This window comes from Nanorana parkeri, unplaced genomic scaffold (genome assembly GCF_000935625.1).
Source record: "Nanorana parkeri isolate BGI_ZX_2015 unplaced genomic scaffold, ASM93562v1 scaffold375, whole genome shotgun sequence".
Lineage (NCBI taxonomy): Eukaryota > Metazoa > Chordata > Amphibia > Anura > Dicroglossidae > Nanorana > Nanorana parkeri.
This window is the reverse complement of record NW_017306643.1, coordinates 1,248,131-1,265,411: the sequence shown is the minus strand read 5'-3', so window position 1 is coordinate 1,265,411 and position 17,281 is coordinate 1,248,131. Positions and strand designations below refer to the sequence as shown.

Sequence of the window (17,281 nt, the reverse complement as noted above, 5' to 3'; positions counted from 1 at the left end):
GTGTGGATGTTTGAAGACTGCAGAGTTTCTATTATTATTATTAATATATTGTTTTTCTTAAAGTGACATTAAAGTCAAATGTTTTTTTTCCCTCCCCCCAATGTTAAGTAAAAACCTTACTTTAATTGTGTCTCTTAAACCTTTTCAGCCTTATCTCCAGCGCTGCTACGGGTCTCCGATCCAGCGATGCTGCCCTTCCTGTCCCACGGTGTCTGCATGCACGCACCCATAGACTTACCTTGCGTCTCTCCTCGTCTCCCGGCTGAAAATCCGAACTGCGCATGCGCCCGCCCCAAGATGCTTTGCGGCCGCCCGAGCAGTTCTGGATTTTCGGACGGCGAAGACAGCGGTAAGTTTAAACCGCTTTTAAAGCGTTTTTTTTTTACATTTTTGCATATATCTACTGCTTGCTAGTAGATCTACAGCACCCATCCAGTCATCGTCTCTAATAGGGCCTAGGCCGTTCTCCCACCTACTCCTGGCACTCGAACGGGATTGTAGTGTTGAGTTGGTTAATAAGCAAATATATAGATAAGAAATAATACCCTTAGTATTGCAGGTGGCAACAAGGGTGTCCAGGACCGGTGTTGGAGAAGCGTTATCAAATTGGGTTGTCAGCATGTCTAAGTTGCAAATATTGATAAAAGGCAGTACAAGGCAATCCAAATTGGGATTGCAGTTGTTGAAAGGAACAAAGGGTGTTATCCTCATACAGCTGAGCGACTGTACGCACCCCAGCCCGCCACCAGTTTCCTGAAAACCTGCAGCTTAAGGAGCTCTGGAAGCCTATTATTCCAAATCGGAGTAAATCTAGTATACCCCAAAGTATGTAGGAGTCGTTTAGCCGTCCCATTAAACTGACTGTGGCAAGATGGCAAAACTTTTTAGAGGACAGGTCCGTCTCCAAGGTACCCAAAGGGTCATAACCATCAAAAAGATACTGAAGAGAACGGAATGATTGTGCATGCATCACCTTGCCCCCCCAGCCAGAGAAATGTAGTTGGGAGGCAAGAAAATAAAGCCAAGGATTAGGAAGAGCTAAACCTCCCAAATCCTTTAGTCTTTGTAGAGTCACCAACTTCAATCGGGCCTGCTTTAATTTCCACATAAGGTCCCTGAAAATATTGTCGATTTGCCTAAAATTTTTTGAGTGGAACGAAATTGGGGGATTGTGCAAGATATACACTGAGTGGCCAGATTATTATGACCACCCCATCAGTACTTTGTTGTGCCACGAGATGACTTCGTTGGGCCGCCTCGTGACTCCACGAGATGTTGAAAGGTGATGCGAGGAATCTGACACTGCACTGTTGCCCTTCTGTTGTCTTGCCACTCTCTGTTCTGCCCTAACATTGACTAGTCGCTGACGGCCATAATGCGCACGTTCAGACCCAGATTTTTGGCTGACAGTCCAGTCTTTAAACACTTTAACAACAGCTGCTCTTGAACATTTAACGAATTCTGCTGTTTTGCTGATAGTCGCTCCATGGCTCCGAGCGCCAACAATCATCCCACGTTTAAAGGCTGTTAAATCGCGTTGTTTACCCATATCTTCAAAAAAATCACTTCTACTGTCGTGGTAAACAACCTGCTTCCCTATTTATAATGGTCTGGCCCTCTAGCAACTTCAGTGCGAAATTATAGCTAATTATAACTAATTTGCCTACAAACGTCAGGTGGTCATAATAATCTGGCCACTCAGTGTGTAACTATTGTGGCATCCAGATCATTTTGATAAGATTGACTCTACCAGCCACTGAAAGTGGTAATTTGAGCCAGGCATCTTTTTGAGATCTAAATATATGCAATAATGGCAATAGATTAAGCGTGGCATAGTCTGCAAGTTGCAGAGTCATCTGCATACACCAATAGATAATTCGGGAGCATATAGGAATACAAGACAAATCCAATGCCAATGGGTTTGGTAAAGGGTCTATAGGAAGCAAGTTGGATTTATCCCAGTTTACTAAAAAAAAATCCGACAGATGTACCATAACACTACGCAAGGAAGATGGAGTATCTGCCAGGAAAAGCAGGATGTCATCAGCATATAGTGCAAGTTTATCTTCTTCCATACCGCTCTTAAAACCTTTCATATTTGGAGACTGTCTAATTATGGCAGCTAAAGGTTCAATGGCCAATGCGAACAATAAGGGAGAAAGAGGGCAACCTTGTCTGGAACCCCTCTGTAAACAACAGCCAGATTTTTTTTTTTTTAAACTAGGGGTTTTTAAAAGAAAAAAATTTACAGGGGCTTTGAAACTTAGTATATCTGAGTAGAATACAGTATTCTCTACAGAGCTACTTTGTATCACTTTTGCAAAACACAGCCGGCTAGCAGTTTACAAAAGACAGTGAACTGCTGCCGACTCTGTGACTGTCACGTTTCTGCTATCAGCTCTCACTGTGATCACAGGACTGTGGCCACCTAATCTGCTGTTGAGGGTCTGCCTCGGACCCCGAGGGACCCATCAACAGCAGTAACTCAATGAGCTGCTGGTCCCCTCACGGACCAGCGCACATTGTATTGAATGGCGGAATTATCCTGTCACCGGCCATTAACCAACTGAACGATGGTGACGGGATGATTCTGTCATTGGTCGGGAAGAGGTTAAACAGGATTTATTTGGCTCCAACTTTTGAACAGCATTTTTCAAAATAGAAGGAGACATTGATACAATACAATTAAGTTCAATACGAGAGGGTTAGGAGGGCCCTGCTTGTGAGTGTTACAATCAAAACGGGAGCGGCAAGTGTTATGAAAGGCATGAACTGTGAAGGATAAGCTGATGGAGAAAGTAAAAAGTACAGTTCTAAACTGGAGGCAGTATAGGCTTTTCTGCAGAGTTGACTTTCACGCACTGCCTAAAGGCTGACAGAATAGGAGATAGCTGGACATGTTTAGGTAGGGAGTTCCAAAGGAAGGAAGAAGCTTTAGAGAAATCCTGAAGGCAAGCATGAGGAGAAGTGATGAGGGAGCTAGAGAACAAGTGGTTTTTCTGGGGGATATGTTTTTTTGAATAAGGTTTGTAATATAGCTTGGGGCAGAGTTTTGGATGGCCTTGTATCATGATAGTATATTGAATTATATTTGTTGTGTGAGCTGAAGTCAGTGGAGTTATTGGCAGAGAGGGGTGTTGGGCGCAGAATGGTTGGTAAGGTGAGCAAGTCTGCCAGCAGCATTCGTGATAGACTGATAGGGGATAGCTTGTGTAAAGGTAGGCCAATGACAAGGGAGTTGCAATCCCTTTAGTGTGGGGTTACTGCTAGGGTTACCATTTCTGGCTCAACTACCTTGTAGTGACAAAATCTTGCTGCCCCTTCAAGACAGCAGGCCTTGGGCATCCCAAGTTGGGGGAGCCATGAGTAGCAAGGCACTTTTGTCACCAGGAGGTGAAAGGGGAGGTCATGCAGTACTTAATTCTTGTGTAAACGCCATGTGTGTGGCTGTACACAGCTGCTTAGGTAGTCAGGGATTCTGGTGATCATGCCTGGGTTTCTCCATAATGTTGCTTTTCATTGCCCCCTGCTGGGTAGCTGCCATCTGGAGACACCAGGATTACATGCCCCTGTTAGAGATGGGAGGCATGTCAGAGATGGGAGGCCTGCAGGAAAGAAACCTCTCCCACCCTCAGGTCACCCAGGACCACCTCCACATCTTCAGCTTTTCTGGCAGCCATGCTGTAGGGCTTTGTTTCTCAGGTGGAACTTGGTTGTGCCCAGGCATGAGCAGGTAAAAAATCTCCACCTCCTTCCTCTGTGCCCTCGGAGGAATCATCTCAAGCAGTAGGCTTCGGGGACTGCCTCTTGCCTGGCAATTTCTGAATCCATTTTGCCCACAGTCTAACATTTTGAATGGCTGAATTTACATTCCCATTCCAGTCTCTTTTTGTTGTAGGCCGTTCCCCATGAGTACCATAATCCTGAGTTCCTTTATGCTGTGACCTCTGCTGCAGAAATTGGCTGCTACAGGGACATCTGTTTTGTTGTTGCTGTGACTCTTTGATGGCCCATTCACACCGGATCCGTTGCGTTGCAATACATTTTTCAACAGGTGCTAACAAGAGCACCGAAAAGTGAATGGGGCTAGTTCACACTGCCCTGTTACATTGTGTTTTGAAAAAAAAAGTAGAACATGCACTACTTTTTTCAGCGCAATGTAATGCAGTGGATCCGGTGTGAACAAGCCCCATTCACACCCATTCATTTTTTGGTTGCCATTCCAGTAGCATTTGTTGGAAAATGCAGCGGATCTGAAGGAAATTGGAAGGTACACACCCTCCGTTGCATTGTGATTTCCTTTCAATTTTGGTGCGAATGGACCCTGAAAGTTCATTTATTGGTGGAGGGTTTGAACATTTTCCCTGTTCCCCCTGTTCTTTCATCTTCTAAAGTAAACACTAAAGCATGCATGCATGTACATAGCTATTAAGCCAGCCAAATTTAATTAGAAATATGATCTTAAAATATGGTGCAACTAGAAAGAAAAATTTTAAAAACACTTGAGACATCTCTTTCATGTAAACGCTGGAGTAATAAAAAATGCTTCAGGGATGCTGGAATAGTTTCGTTTGACGCATCGGACATGCAGTTGTGGGCAGGAGTGTTTTTTTGTTTTTTTTTAACATTCAGCCCTGCTACAAGCAAGCCGTGGCCATGGCTCCAGTAAGTCCTAGTGCGTAGCTGTGTGTATCCCGGACTGATTAGTTAAATGGGCAGGGACTGCTGACACTGTTAGTGCCCTCACACACAGGACACCAGGACTGTCATATGATTATTTAATGATTTTGTTCTCTTTAAGCTCACTATCTACTTGTGTTTGTTGATTGCACCAAAGTATTTTTAGGTCTGTCTTCTAAGTTGCTGTAAAGACCTTATTTAAATATGGTTTTAGTTAAAATTAGTTTTTTGTATCAGGACAAGTAGATCGTCATGAGGGACAAGTAGATTGTGCCCCCCGCTTTAGTCCTTGGACAAGTAGCTTTTTAAAATTTTAACTTGCCTGTGTTTACTTTTTTCTCAGAATCCTTTTTTTTGCATTGAACCACTGAGTTGCCTATTTTCATACACTTATTTAGAATAATGCATTCCCTTTTTGCCTTAGGACATCCTCTCTGCCTTCATTAGACTGGCCTTTACCCAGCCATTATGGACAGTGGGAACTAAAGGTAGAGGTTGAGCCAAAGACGCATCATCGAGCACATTATGAGACGGAAGGTAGTCGTGGAGCTGTCAAAGCTGCTACTGGTGGTCATCCAGTTGTGAAGGTAGAAAACATTGATTTATAGTCTGCATTCAGTGCTACAGTGGTATTTTTTTTTTTAACCTGTAGGAAAATATGGAGGCTGCCATTGCTGACCTTTTCTTGTGAGAATTTTAGCTGCCTGGCTGTCATACTGGCCAGATGGCATCAGTAGTTTGAGTCACTAACTTGGAACAAGTATGCATAGCAAAAGTTCTGACTCTACTTACTGCAGATTTGTTCCGAAGTGATGACTCAAGAATTGAAGCTAGAGCAAGCTAGCATTTTCTTGAGGTCAGCAAAGACAGCCCCCATATGGGTTTTCTTTAATCATTTGTTTGGCATTTGTATGTTACCGAAGATTAAAATGCTAAATTAACATATGTTACAAGGCACAAAAAAACACATTGCTGTAAATTAAAAATGTTTTATTGTACTGTTTCATCGTTATGGCATCAGTGAGCTTTTCTGATTTATTTGTGGTGAGGTGTACCACAAATATGAAAAAAACTTAATAGAAACAAAAAAAGAGTAGTCAAATACTTGATTTTTTTTGTCATTAAAAAAAAAATCTTTTACTCGTATTGTGTGCACATTGGGTGTTTAATAGATAAGCATTCACGTAAATCTGTTCCCCCAAATCTAATGTTCCTAAATTAGTCATACAGACGCTAACACACACTAGTGCCAAATTATGTATAATCTGTGTGCAAATTGTGGTAGGATTATGAAATACTCGGGGAAGACCCATGCAAAACACACATTTCCCCAGTTGTCTTCCAGGACAGCCCATGAAAGTGCAACTCCTCCTCCAAACAGCAAACGCGTCACCACACCAACTTAAAAGACCGCTGTCACTATCCCCCTTCAGTTATTGTTTCCTCCGATGGGGGGGTCGTTGCCATACTGGAGCGCTCATGGGCTGTACTGATGTGCAGTAAAGGTTATGGACTTATGGCCCCGGTACCTCTCCTATGACGGAGTAGGTCCCGGCTCTACTTCCCTCTCTTTTTTTTTAAATTCTTGTATTTATTGAACATATCAAGTATAAGGTACATAGAGAGCCAACATCAGCTCACAAATGTCAACTAAAAGGTGGACGCAGCCACCAACATCAAGCAGTTAAGGCATACATTGTGGTAAATAAAGAAATAACCAAAATATCCTGCATATCAGTGTTGATTGTCTACGAACCCCCCTCGCTTTACCAGCCGCCTGGAGTCGAGGGGTTCGGTGATATGTGAGCTTGATGCTTTGATTTTGAAGCCACATGTGTTACATTTACTATAAAACATAAATAAGAATAAGACAGTACAGCGCTCCTATGTTAACCGTCTGGGTCAGCAGGGCCTTCCCGGCCACCCACTAACCCTATCGACACTGTAAGAACGTAACCTGGATGTGGAGCTTTAGGGGGGGAGTAGAGGGGGTAGAAGGGTAGCAGACAGAGGATAGGAGAGATGCTCCAAAAGGGGGGGGTTTCTCTGCGGAATCATCTCAAAAGATCCAGGTATTCCTGAGATGCAACAAATTTGTTCCAGTAAAACCATGTTCGGCAAAACCGGGATACTGTATCCTTGATGGTGCTGGTAAGGTCTTCCATTAGTTTGATATGTTGATCTTACTAAACCATAACTGGAGGGTGGGAAGTGATGCCTGCTTCTAAATGGCTGGAATACATGCGCGGGCTGCGTTGACTAGATGAATAGTCACCGAGTTCCTATAACCCTTCAAGGGCTGTGAGTTATGGTGTAGTAAGAAAAAAGAGGGAGAGTTTGGTATCTGGGAGTCTGAAAATTTCTGCGTGATGTCCCGCACCTGCGACCAAAACGACTGCAGGGACGGACATGACCAGAATATGTGTAGCATGCCTGCGGGGGAGGAGCCGCACCTCCAGCAGCCATCATCGGCCTCCGGGAAGATCCGCTTCAGCTTCTGAGGGGTGTGGTACCATCTGGTCATAATTTTATATCCCGATTCCTGATATCTATTACAGATTGATGACTTCAGAGAGAGCATCAGCAATTTAGATTTCTCTTCTTGTGAAAAGCATGTCCCCAGGTCCCGTTCCCAGTCGTCTAGGAACAGTAAAGGCATGTCAGAGTCCGCTTCTAGTCTAAGTTGGTAGCAGAAGGAGAGGGCTCTATATAGGGTCCCTGTAGAAATACACTCCTCAAAGCTCGTGAGTGGTCGTGTTAGGGATGTAGGACTGGGCAAGGAGGAGAGAAAGTGAGTTAGTTGATAGTGGCGCCAGAATCCTAGCAGAGCTAGGTCGTTATCTCCCGCCATCTCAGTACATGAGGGCCATTTGGGTCCTCGAAGGAAGTGCAGGGCCCTGAATATACCGTTCTTTCCCACCCTGAGAAATGCCGGGTCCTGCAGGCCTGGAGTGAAGTCTGGGGAGCCTATCACAGGGAGTAGTGGGGAAGGATATGGGGAAAGGCGCGCAGACTCAAAAAGCATGTGCGCCGTCTTCCATGTAGGGCCTAGTGTCGGGTGGGATCGGAGAACCTGGGGTAGTTTGGGGCACCAGGGGAGTGTTCACAGGGGGATCGCCGAGAAGGATTGCTCAACCGCTACCCATATTTTCTGCTTGTCCTGCCGACACCAGTCTAAAACACGCGCCAGGTGAACCGCTTCATAGTAGAATCGTATGTCGGGGAGTGCCAGTCCCCCGCAGCGTTTAGGGAGGCGAAGGATGGAGTGGCGCAATCTGGCCAGTTTGGAACCCCACACAAATTTGGAGATCAAGGATCGAATAGATGCAAAAAATCCTGCGGGGATTGCAACTGGGAGGGCCTGTAAGGGGTACAACAGTCGAGGTAGTACATTCTGCTTAATGACGTTACATCTCCCCGTCCAAGAGAAGGCTATGCGAGTCCAGTCCTGGAGGTCCTGTCTGATCTTTTGTAACAGGGGGAGGAAATTCAGGGGGTATACGTCTGCTAAATCGACCGGGAGATGGATGCCCAAGTATTTAATGGAGGTCGCGGACCACCTGAAGGGGAAGTTGTCACGTAGGCGTTGCACTTGGGAGGAGGGGATGGTAAGGTTGAGGGCCTCCGATTTTTGGGCATTGACGTGGAAATTGGACAAAACCCCATATCTTCGGAATTCCTCCATCAGATTCGGGAGGGAAATATCTGGTTCCTCTCTACTTCCCTCTCAGTGCTTGGAGAAAGCCAAGTTGTGTCTCACCCTTAGCGTGGCTGCTAAGAAGCTGTCTGCATCCAGGAAACTGCTTTTCCACGCTGGATCGAGTGGCAGGTGACGCACTTTCCGGTTGGGTATATGCGACTTCCGAGCTCCAAGCCTTGTTTTCAGCGCAGGGGAAGAGGAGGGGCCTCGAGTGGCATTTCATGCAGTTGGCTACACAGGAGAGTCTGCCAACGCCAGAAGGAAGAGCGTATGGCTAGGAATTTGTCCATAGCACTATGTTGGAAAGGAACCCTCTTTCCTTATCATCCATATTTAAACTATCGCTTGATGATGTTGATGACCTGCTTAAAGGCATTTATGAAACCTTAGAAATACAGGAAGATAAGATAGAATCATCTAGACATTAGAGTCTTTCCTGTTCATAAGGTGTTATCAGACTCTATACTGAAGGAATGGTCAGAGCCTGAAAGAGAGCCATTTTTTTTCTAGTACATTGAAAAGGAGATTCCCCTTTGATGGCGATCCATCTATGGTGTAGAATAAGTATCCAAGGTTGGATGCTCCTTTTTCTAAGGTATCCAATAATGCGGATTTAGCGTTCGAAGATATGGGTAACCTTAAAGACCCCATGGATAAAAAGATGGACGTACTGCTTAAGAGGGCTTGGGATACATTCCTAGGTAATTTGAACCTGCCTTAGCTGCCACATGCGTTGCTAGAAACTTAGAGTTCTGGTTTTCACAGTGTAAGTTTTAACTTATGGCATGTTCTCCAAGGGAACAAATCCTGGAGTCCTTTCCTATGTTGTTTTAAGGCGATTGGATATATCGCAGATGCTTCAGCAGAGGCTGTTAGAATGTCTGCCCGCTCCTCGGCTCTGAATAATTCTTCACGTAGGGCCCTCTGGCTAAAAACCTGGGAAGGTGACTCTGTCTCCAAATTAAGATTCTGGGAAATTCTGGCTTATACTAAATCTAAAGTTATTGAACATGGCTATTCGATACAAGAAATTCAAGATGGATTCTATTTTTTCGGTGAGAACTTTCTCCAGTGAGAGACCTTTCTATCAACGATAGACCTAAGGGATGCATACTTGCATGTGCCAATAAGGACATCTTTACAGGACAGGCTTACCTAAGACTGGCAGTCAGAATGAATATGGGTATTCAGCATTTTCAATTCACAGCCCTACCATTCGGTCTCTCATCGGCGCCAAGACTTTTCTCAAAGGTATTAGGAGAAGCTCTAGCACCTCTGACGCTTCAGAAGGTCAGCATTGTACCATATCTGGACGACCTATTGATCTCAGCCCCTTTACAAGACAAACTAAAGAAGGACCTGAAATTGACTCTGGAGTGCTTAAAGAGCCAAGGATGGCTAGAGAACAAGGAAAAAAATCAAACCTAATTCCCTCCCAAAAAATAACCTTTTTGGTCTATGTCCTGAACACCAGAGAAAGAAATATTTTTCTTCCAGAAGAAAAAATGATGAAGATAGTCAGTGGTGGCAAGATTGCAACAAAACCAGACAGTATAGCTCCGGTTCAACATGTCAGTACTGGGCTTGATGACCTCAACATTCCTGGCAGTCCAGTGGGCTCCTTGTCGTCAGAAACCTCTCCAGAATTTCCACTTGGTATGGAACCGAGCACAAAATACTCTAGACAGATGAGTGCTTATTCCAGTGAAATTAAATCAAAATCTGTGGTGGTTGAGGTTCCACAACCAGCTGTCAAAAGGGCTTCTATGGTTCCTTCCTGTACCCAGTAAACCTACGACAAATGCCAGTACCTGGGGATGGGGTGCGCATCTGGAAGACCATTTTGTTCAAGGACAATGGACAAAAAGAGAAGCCAAAGCTTCATTGAATTGGAGAGAATTAAAAGCAGTTCTCAATGCCCTTTGTCTCTTTTCAGTACTTGGTGAAGATCCATCATCAAGTTCTATCAGACAATATAACGACGGTGGCATTTATAAACAGACAATGAGGCACCAGGAGTGCCTCACTACAAATCCTAGCGAAATACATTTTTCAGTGGGCAGAGAAGACTCTAGCCTCAATCTCAGCAACGTATGTCTGCAATGTAACTTATTCCCTGAACAATGTTTCGGACTTCCTAAGTCGCCAAAGAATATTACAAGAGGAATGGAGTCTGAATCAAGAGGTATTCAATGTTTTAATACAGCAGTGGGGAAGTCCAGAGATAGATTTGTTCGCTTCAGGAAAGAATTCCAAAATAGCAAATTTCTATTCTCTGAACCCTTTAGACAGAGTTTTAGCCACAGATGCCCTGTCAAACCCTTGGAGATTCTACCTTGTGTTATGCGTTTCCTCCAATTCATCGAATACCAAAAGTCCTGCAGAAATTTCTGATGGAGAAAACAGAATTAATTTGAATTGCACCTTATTGGCCAAAAAGGGCATGGTTCACTCTTCTACTATCAGTGACGGTATTGCCACCCTGGTTCCTCCCAGACAGAGAAGACCTCCTGTCCCAAGGACCGATTCTTTATCCAACGGTATCAACCTTGAAACTAACAGCATGGTATCGGAAGAAGACGTACTAAAATCTAGAGTTCTATCCAGTAAAGTTATTCAGACCCTACTTAGTAGTCGCAAACCAGTAACTTGAGCCATATTTTGAAAAATATGGAAAAAGGTTTGGTTCATGGTCAAAAGTAAAGTACAGAACTGTGGACATTCCTTCAATCTTAGAGTTTCTGCAAGATGGCACAGATCTGGGATTGGCTGTCAGCACCCTCAAGGTCCAAGTTGCAGCTCTGAGTGTCTACCTACAAATTACCCTAGCAGAAGATGCTCTAAAGCCTTGAAAAGACTTAGGCCTATCTCTGCTAAAATCTGTCCCCAATGGGACCTGTCTATTGTGTTACAATGCTCTTCAGGTGCGCCTTTTGAACCCTTAAGTTAAACTTTTCTTAGACTTCTCACCTTAAAGACCGTTCTCTTGGTAGCAGTAACCTCGGCACGAAGAGCCAGTGAGTTACAGGCATTGTCTATACCAGTGTTTTTCAACCTTTTTTGTGCAAAGGCACACTTTTTTCATGAAAAAAATCACGAGGCATACAACCCTTTCTCTCTATTTTTGAAGATCGAGTAGTTCTTAAGACAGATCCAGGGTTTTTGCCAAAAATTGCCTCAGATTTCCATAGATCAGAGGATATAGTTCTGCCTACCTTTTCAAGTAATCCATCTCATGATAAAGAAAAGTATTTTCATTGTCTGGATGTGAGAAGATGCTTGTTGATTTATCTGCAAACAGAATCTTTTAGGAAATCCAACAGTTTGTTTATACTGTTTAAAGGGAAGAATAAAGGGAAGCAAGCCTCGAAATCATCTATAGCACGATGGATTAAACAAGCTATAGCAGAAGCATACCAGGCAAAATACATTTCTCCACCAGGTTGTCTCAATGCTCACTCCACTAGATCGTTGGCTACCCCCTGGGCAGAAAAAGTAGGGGCTACTCCGGAGCAGATATGTAAAGCTGCTATCTGGACTAGTTAGTCAACCTTTATTCGACATTATCATCTGGACCTGTTATCAAATTAGGACCAGGCCTTTGGGAGAAAGGTGCTGCAAGCAGTAGTCCCTCTCATGGGCTGTTCTTGAAGACAACTGGGGAAAACCGGAGTTAGAACTTACCGGTAACTCTATTCCCAGTAGTCTTCCAGGACAGCCGAGTTCCCGACCTGTCTAGAATGCTCATACTGTGAATTATGTACTGTTGTGGGGGTGGAATTATGTTCTGCTCTCTTCTAGAAACGTCCTCCCGGTTCTCAAAATAACTGAAGGGGGATAGTGACGGTGGTTATTAAGTCGGTGTGGTGACGTGTTTCCTGTTTGGAGGAGGAGTTGCACTTTCATGGGCTGTCTTGGAAGACTACTGGAAATAGAGTTACCGGTAAGTTCTAACTCTGGTTTTCCTTGTATATATTGGTCCAGCAAGAATACCAACCACCAAGTTATCAAATTGCTTAAGTTGAAGTGCTAACTTTTTACAGTGGTATTTGGTTGGAAAGCTGATATTTAGCTAAAATCTGTACATTGATATTGGACGGCAAACAATACTGCAGGCACCTCAGGGCAGCACGCCTTGTAAGAGCTGGACACCTACCGCTCTGCCAACCTATATATAAGAGGGAGGAGGAGATATGTATTACTATTGTTGCTGTTTTTTCCCCAACTGTGACATGCCAGCTGCATCAGAAAGAACCCATAGAAGTGATATCATAGCTTTAACCAGCTTAAAATTTCCAAATGGGGTGACTGTCATCCAATGCCTGTGGGAAGCTTAAACATAGTGGTCCATGATCTTTTGTTGCTGCGGAACTTCGCTTAAGTCAGAATTAATGTTGTGGTTCATCTTTATGGATGAAGGAGCAAAGGATCACTTTACAAGAGTAAGCGTGTGAATAATGGGCGGAAATAATCTTCTTTTTTAATTATTTTTCCTAATTCATCTTCCGGGACAGGAGAGAGAGGTTCCACCCACCTAAAACATGAAACACATCAACAATTAAAATAAAAGTGGCATTTTCTCCTTGCCACCTCAGTTTGTTTACCCTCAAGCCTAGCAGGAGCACCATCACTTTTGCTATTTTCTCCTTAAGCCCTACGTATAATTTGCAGGGGCCTTCCAGATATCAGACATTATTGGTTGTGGGCTCAGGGAGCCAGTGAGGATTGGATACCTAGGAATTTGTCCGTAGCACTATGTTGGAAAGCAACCCTCTTTCCTTATCTTTTGGATAGGTTCCCGGGGTAGATGCAGTATGCTGTGTCGCACAGGAACTCTGACCATGAGGCCAGGAGGAGTCCAGGGTGGAGGTGTAGTTGGATGACGCATTTCCACCGTTGACTTCTTTATGGGGAAAGGTAAAGCATGTTCTCCCGGTGCCTTGGCAGAGAAGGCCAGGGTGTTATGTCTGACGGTGTCCTTGTGGCGGAGCCTCCACCCCTGCTCTTCCGCCAGAAAAGACCAATTAAAGGATCCAACTGAAGAGAGTGGCATAGGAGGAGCATCGGTCCTGGCGTGTTCCATAATTGACGCAAGGAGGGATGCTGCAGCAAAGGGTTGGAGGTGCAGGCCCCATGAGCACAGGAGGTTCCCTCCTGGAAGGTGACCCTGCTGTTCCTCAAGCCTCTGATTTGGCGGATGTTCTCCCCAGCGGATTGAAGATGGTCTGAAGATAGAATTGTATTTATTTTATGTCCCTCCTATGTTTAAACCCTGTGGAGAGGGCACATGGTGTACACATTTCTTGGTGCAGTGTGGGTGAAGGGCCTCTGCTTTACAGGGTGTCTGGGTTCTGCTGGACTGTAAAGTAATGTTACTTTTTCTGGTACTGTTTGCAGGCTAATGGCAATGTGGTCAATAACTCTCAGGATGCTTCCGGTGCCCGCAAAAAGTGTGCCTCTTGGCGGTGTGGCGTGGCATGGAGTAGGATGTGTATAACTGGAGCTCTCCTCATTGTATCCTGCTCACTTCATCCTTGAGCTCTTTTAGTACCTTAGCGACCTACCTTCTCATACCTTCCAGTGACTCCCTGTTTCCACCACGTCAGGCCCCGGACTCGGTGTCTAAATTTGACAAACATCGCCATGTGGAGAGAGAGGTTGTGGGTGAAGATGGCGGCCCTTGCTCACCGGACCAGACCTCGCCTTACAATACGAAGGTCCTGGTAGCGATATCCACGTGTTAAAGCATGTTGACTACGAAGCTTGAGGACTTCAAAGTAGAGTATTTCTCTAATCTGTCAAGACTTGGAAAAGCTTTGTGCGCGAGTTTGAGTCGGGGGCCCATATAAGCCAAGTGGAAGATCAGCTCCCGCCACTATAGCACTCCTCTATTCACCTGCAGCAGCAACAACTGCACCTGGTACGCAGAAGCAAGATTTATTTGGAAAACAGGCTGAGATTTAGCAACCTTCTTGTTCTTGGTCTCACTGAAAGGGCTAAAGGCTCGGATCCATCTGCCTTTTTGGAAGAGCTGTTGGTGACCGCTTTCTGAAGGGATCAGCTCTCCTCTACTTTAAAAAAATGTAAAATGCAGACTTTTTAGGTACATAAAAAGTCATGTCATTTTTTTATTATCATATACATAAATTTAAAACCAGTATTACATTAAATGATGACTATGGCTCATACATATAAGAACATTGACTACTACCATCCATATCCAGTTACCATATCATTATGACATCATCGGGATTAAATCATTGTGCAGATGCATATCACACTTCATTGATGGATGTTTCGGATGGTTTTTAACTCTACGTGGTTCATGGGCATAACACCACTTCTTAAGGTGTATCTAAGACTTTGTATATGTCAGGGTTTCTTTACCCTTCCTTGTCCAGTTGAGCTGCAGCCTGTCTTTTGTTGCAGTGTGTCTGACATTGTTCGTTCCTCTTTGGCGCAGTCCTATGACCAACCCGTAAACATCATTCTGCAACTACTGGCAACATTTTGGCAAATTCCGGTCTCAGTGATGATGACGGGGAAGTGTACCACCAGAAGACCCCCCCATTCCCTAGGACCCGTCACACCAGCACGAGAGTCCCACCCCCACGGTGTGCGCATCTAAGGTAGTCTCTTAACCATTCTGCAATGGGTCCAGGGGAAAGGGCCGCCATAGTGGTCTATGCAACTGTACACTTTCTAGATCTCATAACACATTTTGCTATAAAAGTCTAGGTAACAACGTAAAAAGCATATCTGAAACCAATAGTGGGCCATACCCACCCTTCTCATACTGGGTAGATAGTATGTTCATTTTACTCGCGAAAAGCACATTTCTCGTGAGGGAGTGGGTGGTTGCTCCACAGTATCGGGTATCTCCCGGGCTGCTTCCCTTCGAAGAGCTGTTGAAACAAGGATACAGCACAGAGAAGGAGAGAGTGGGAAAGAAAAGAAGAAAGTTAGAGCATGGGCAGGGCAAACCTAGAGGGATCCGATGCAGCATAATCAGGGACACCATCCTCACCCAGCAGGGTGTCAGGGATCCTTCCCATCGCAGCAGCATAGACAGTGGACTGTGAAAGTGGATCCACGGCATCCAGGCGGAACAAAACTGTTCTTCTTAATTACGTATAGAGGCGGTCAGGTCCTCCATACGGTATATGTCCTCTAGAATAGAAAACCATATTTAGGTTGAATCCACAGCAGATGGTTGAATCCGGGGTGATGGGTGTGGTGAGAACTCTGTGGATCGAAAGGTGGCCCTAGCCATCGCCAGCGTCGGTACGATAAAGGGGTGCGTGGAGAGCTCCATAGGTAGCGGGGAGGAGAGCCAGGCCAGACCCATGAGTGGTTCACGTAGCTCCATTTCCACCCAACGTTTCTGACAACACCAGTCAAGCAACCTTGTGAGGTGGGCTGCTCTATCTATTTGAGGGGAGTGAAACATTAAGCGCCTCTGACTTCGTTGGATTGATCAAGAAGTTGGAAAGGTCACCATAGACAGCAACAGCGGAGCCTCCAAGAGGTCCTCCACTCGGGGGTCCAGGGACGGCATTCCCGACCGCCTCAGATATTCCTCTATGGAGGGTCCGTGGCGGGTTGCCTAAGGGGAGGAAGGTCTGTTCGCAGATTGTACAATAGGGCATAAAAGTCCTCGAATTTGGAAGCAATGTCCCTGGAAAGGGACATCCGAGTGCCCCTACTGGAGGTGACATGTGGGATAAATGTCTTTGACCTAGATCCCCCTAAGGCCCGTGCCAGGAGCCTGCCCGGCTTGTTAGAGAATTCATAGAAGATGCGCTTACACGTCACTAATTTCTGTTTGGCCTTTTGGTACAGCAATGTGTTCAGGTCGGCTCTTGCTTGTTGGAGGGCTGTCTGGGATGAAAGCGCCACAGAGCGCTTATGGCTAGATTCTAGGCTGCAGATCTGATGGAGCAATCGGGAGATCCGCTCTGTCCTCTCCCTCTTGCGTGCCGTATAAGGACGACCCGCACTACACATTTATTGGCTTCCCACACCACACTGGGGCTAGGGACTGAGTCCGTGTTAGTTAGAAAGTACGACTAAATGGCTCTAAGAACATCTGCTTTAACAACTGGGTCCTGAAGAAGAGATTCTTTGAAGCGCCAGGATGACAACATGGACCTCGGAGGCAACACCACCAGTTCCATATGTATGGGGGCGTGATCAGAAAGAATGTTATTGATGGTAGCCGATCGGGGGGACGGAAGGGTCTGAATGCTCACAAAGAAAATGTCTGTGCGGGAATAAGTCTGGTGTACCGAAGAAAAGAACATGTAGTCTCTATCCCCGGGGTGCAGGAATCTCCACAAATCCACCAGTCGCAACAGTTGGAGCTCAGCTTTTAATTTTTTAAGGTATGCGTATGCGAGATGCAATGTCCACCTAGACATATCCAGATCTAGAGCAAAATTAAAATCTCCAAGGATCAATGTACCCTCCGAGAAGTCGAGCAGAAGGGGCACAACATGTCGCATGAAAATCAGTTGATCCGAGTTGGGGAGGTATACATTAGCTAGAATGAGCACAGTCCCTCCCACCCGACCCTTGGTAAAGACATATCTACCTCCTGGATCCTGTCTGAGATCCATCAGAGCCCATGGAAAAGACTTAGCCAACAATATGCTAACCCCTTTGGACTTGGATATAGGTGAGGTCGAATCATAAATCCCTGTTATGGAGGCGTGGGATCTGCTGGGTTTTAAAATGGGTCTCCTGTAAAAATATTACCTGGGATCGTGTATGCCTCTCCCGTTCAACGAGGTGAACTTGACCAAACCTAGCTGCCTCAGCGGTTCGGAGCCCCCTGGTTGAACCATATTCGCGAGGGGGACACTGGGCGCCCTCGGGATACAGAAAAGGAGAAAACGGACT

General features: G+C 45.2%; 1 protein-coding gene across 2 annotated transcripts in view; it reads left to right on the top strand.

Moving 5' to 3' along the window:
• NFATC3 (nuclear factor of activated T-cells 3) overlaps positions 1 to 17,281 on the top strand; it is a 424,983-nt gene that overhangs the window by 34,554 nt on the left and 373,148 nt on the right. For both annotated transcript variants that reach the window (XM_018559014.1, XM_018559013.1), the window contains exon 3: positions 5,105 to 5,267. In XM_018559014.1, the coding sequence (XP_018414516.1) occupies positions 5,105 to 5,267 (163 nt within the window). The remainder of the gene's footprint in view (positions 1 to 5,104; positions 5,268 to 17,281) is intronic.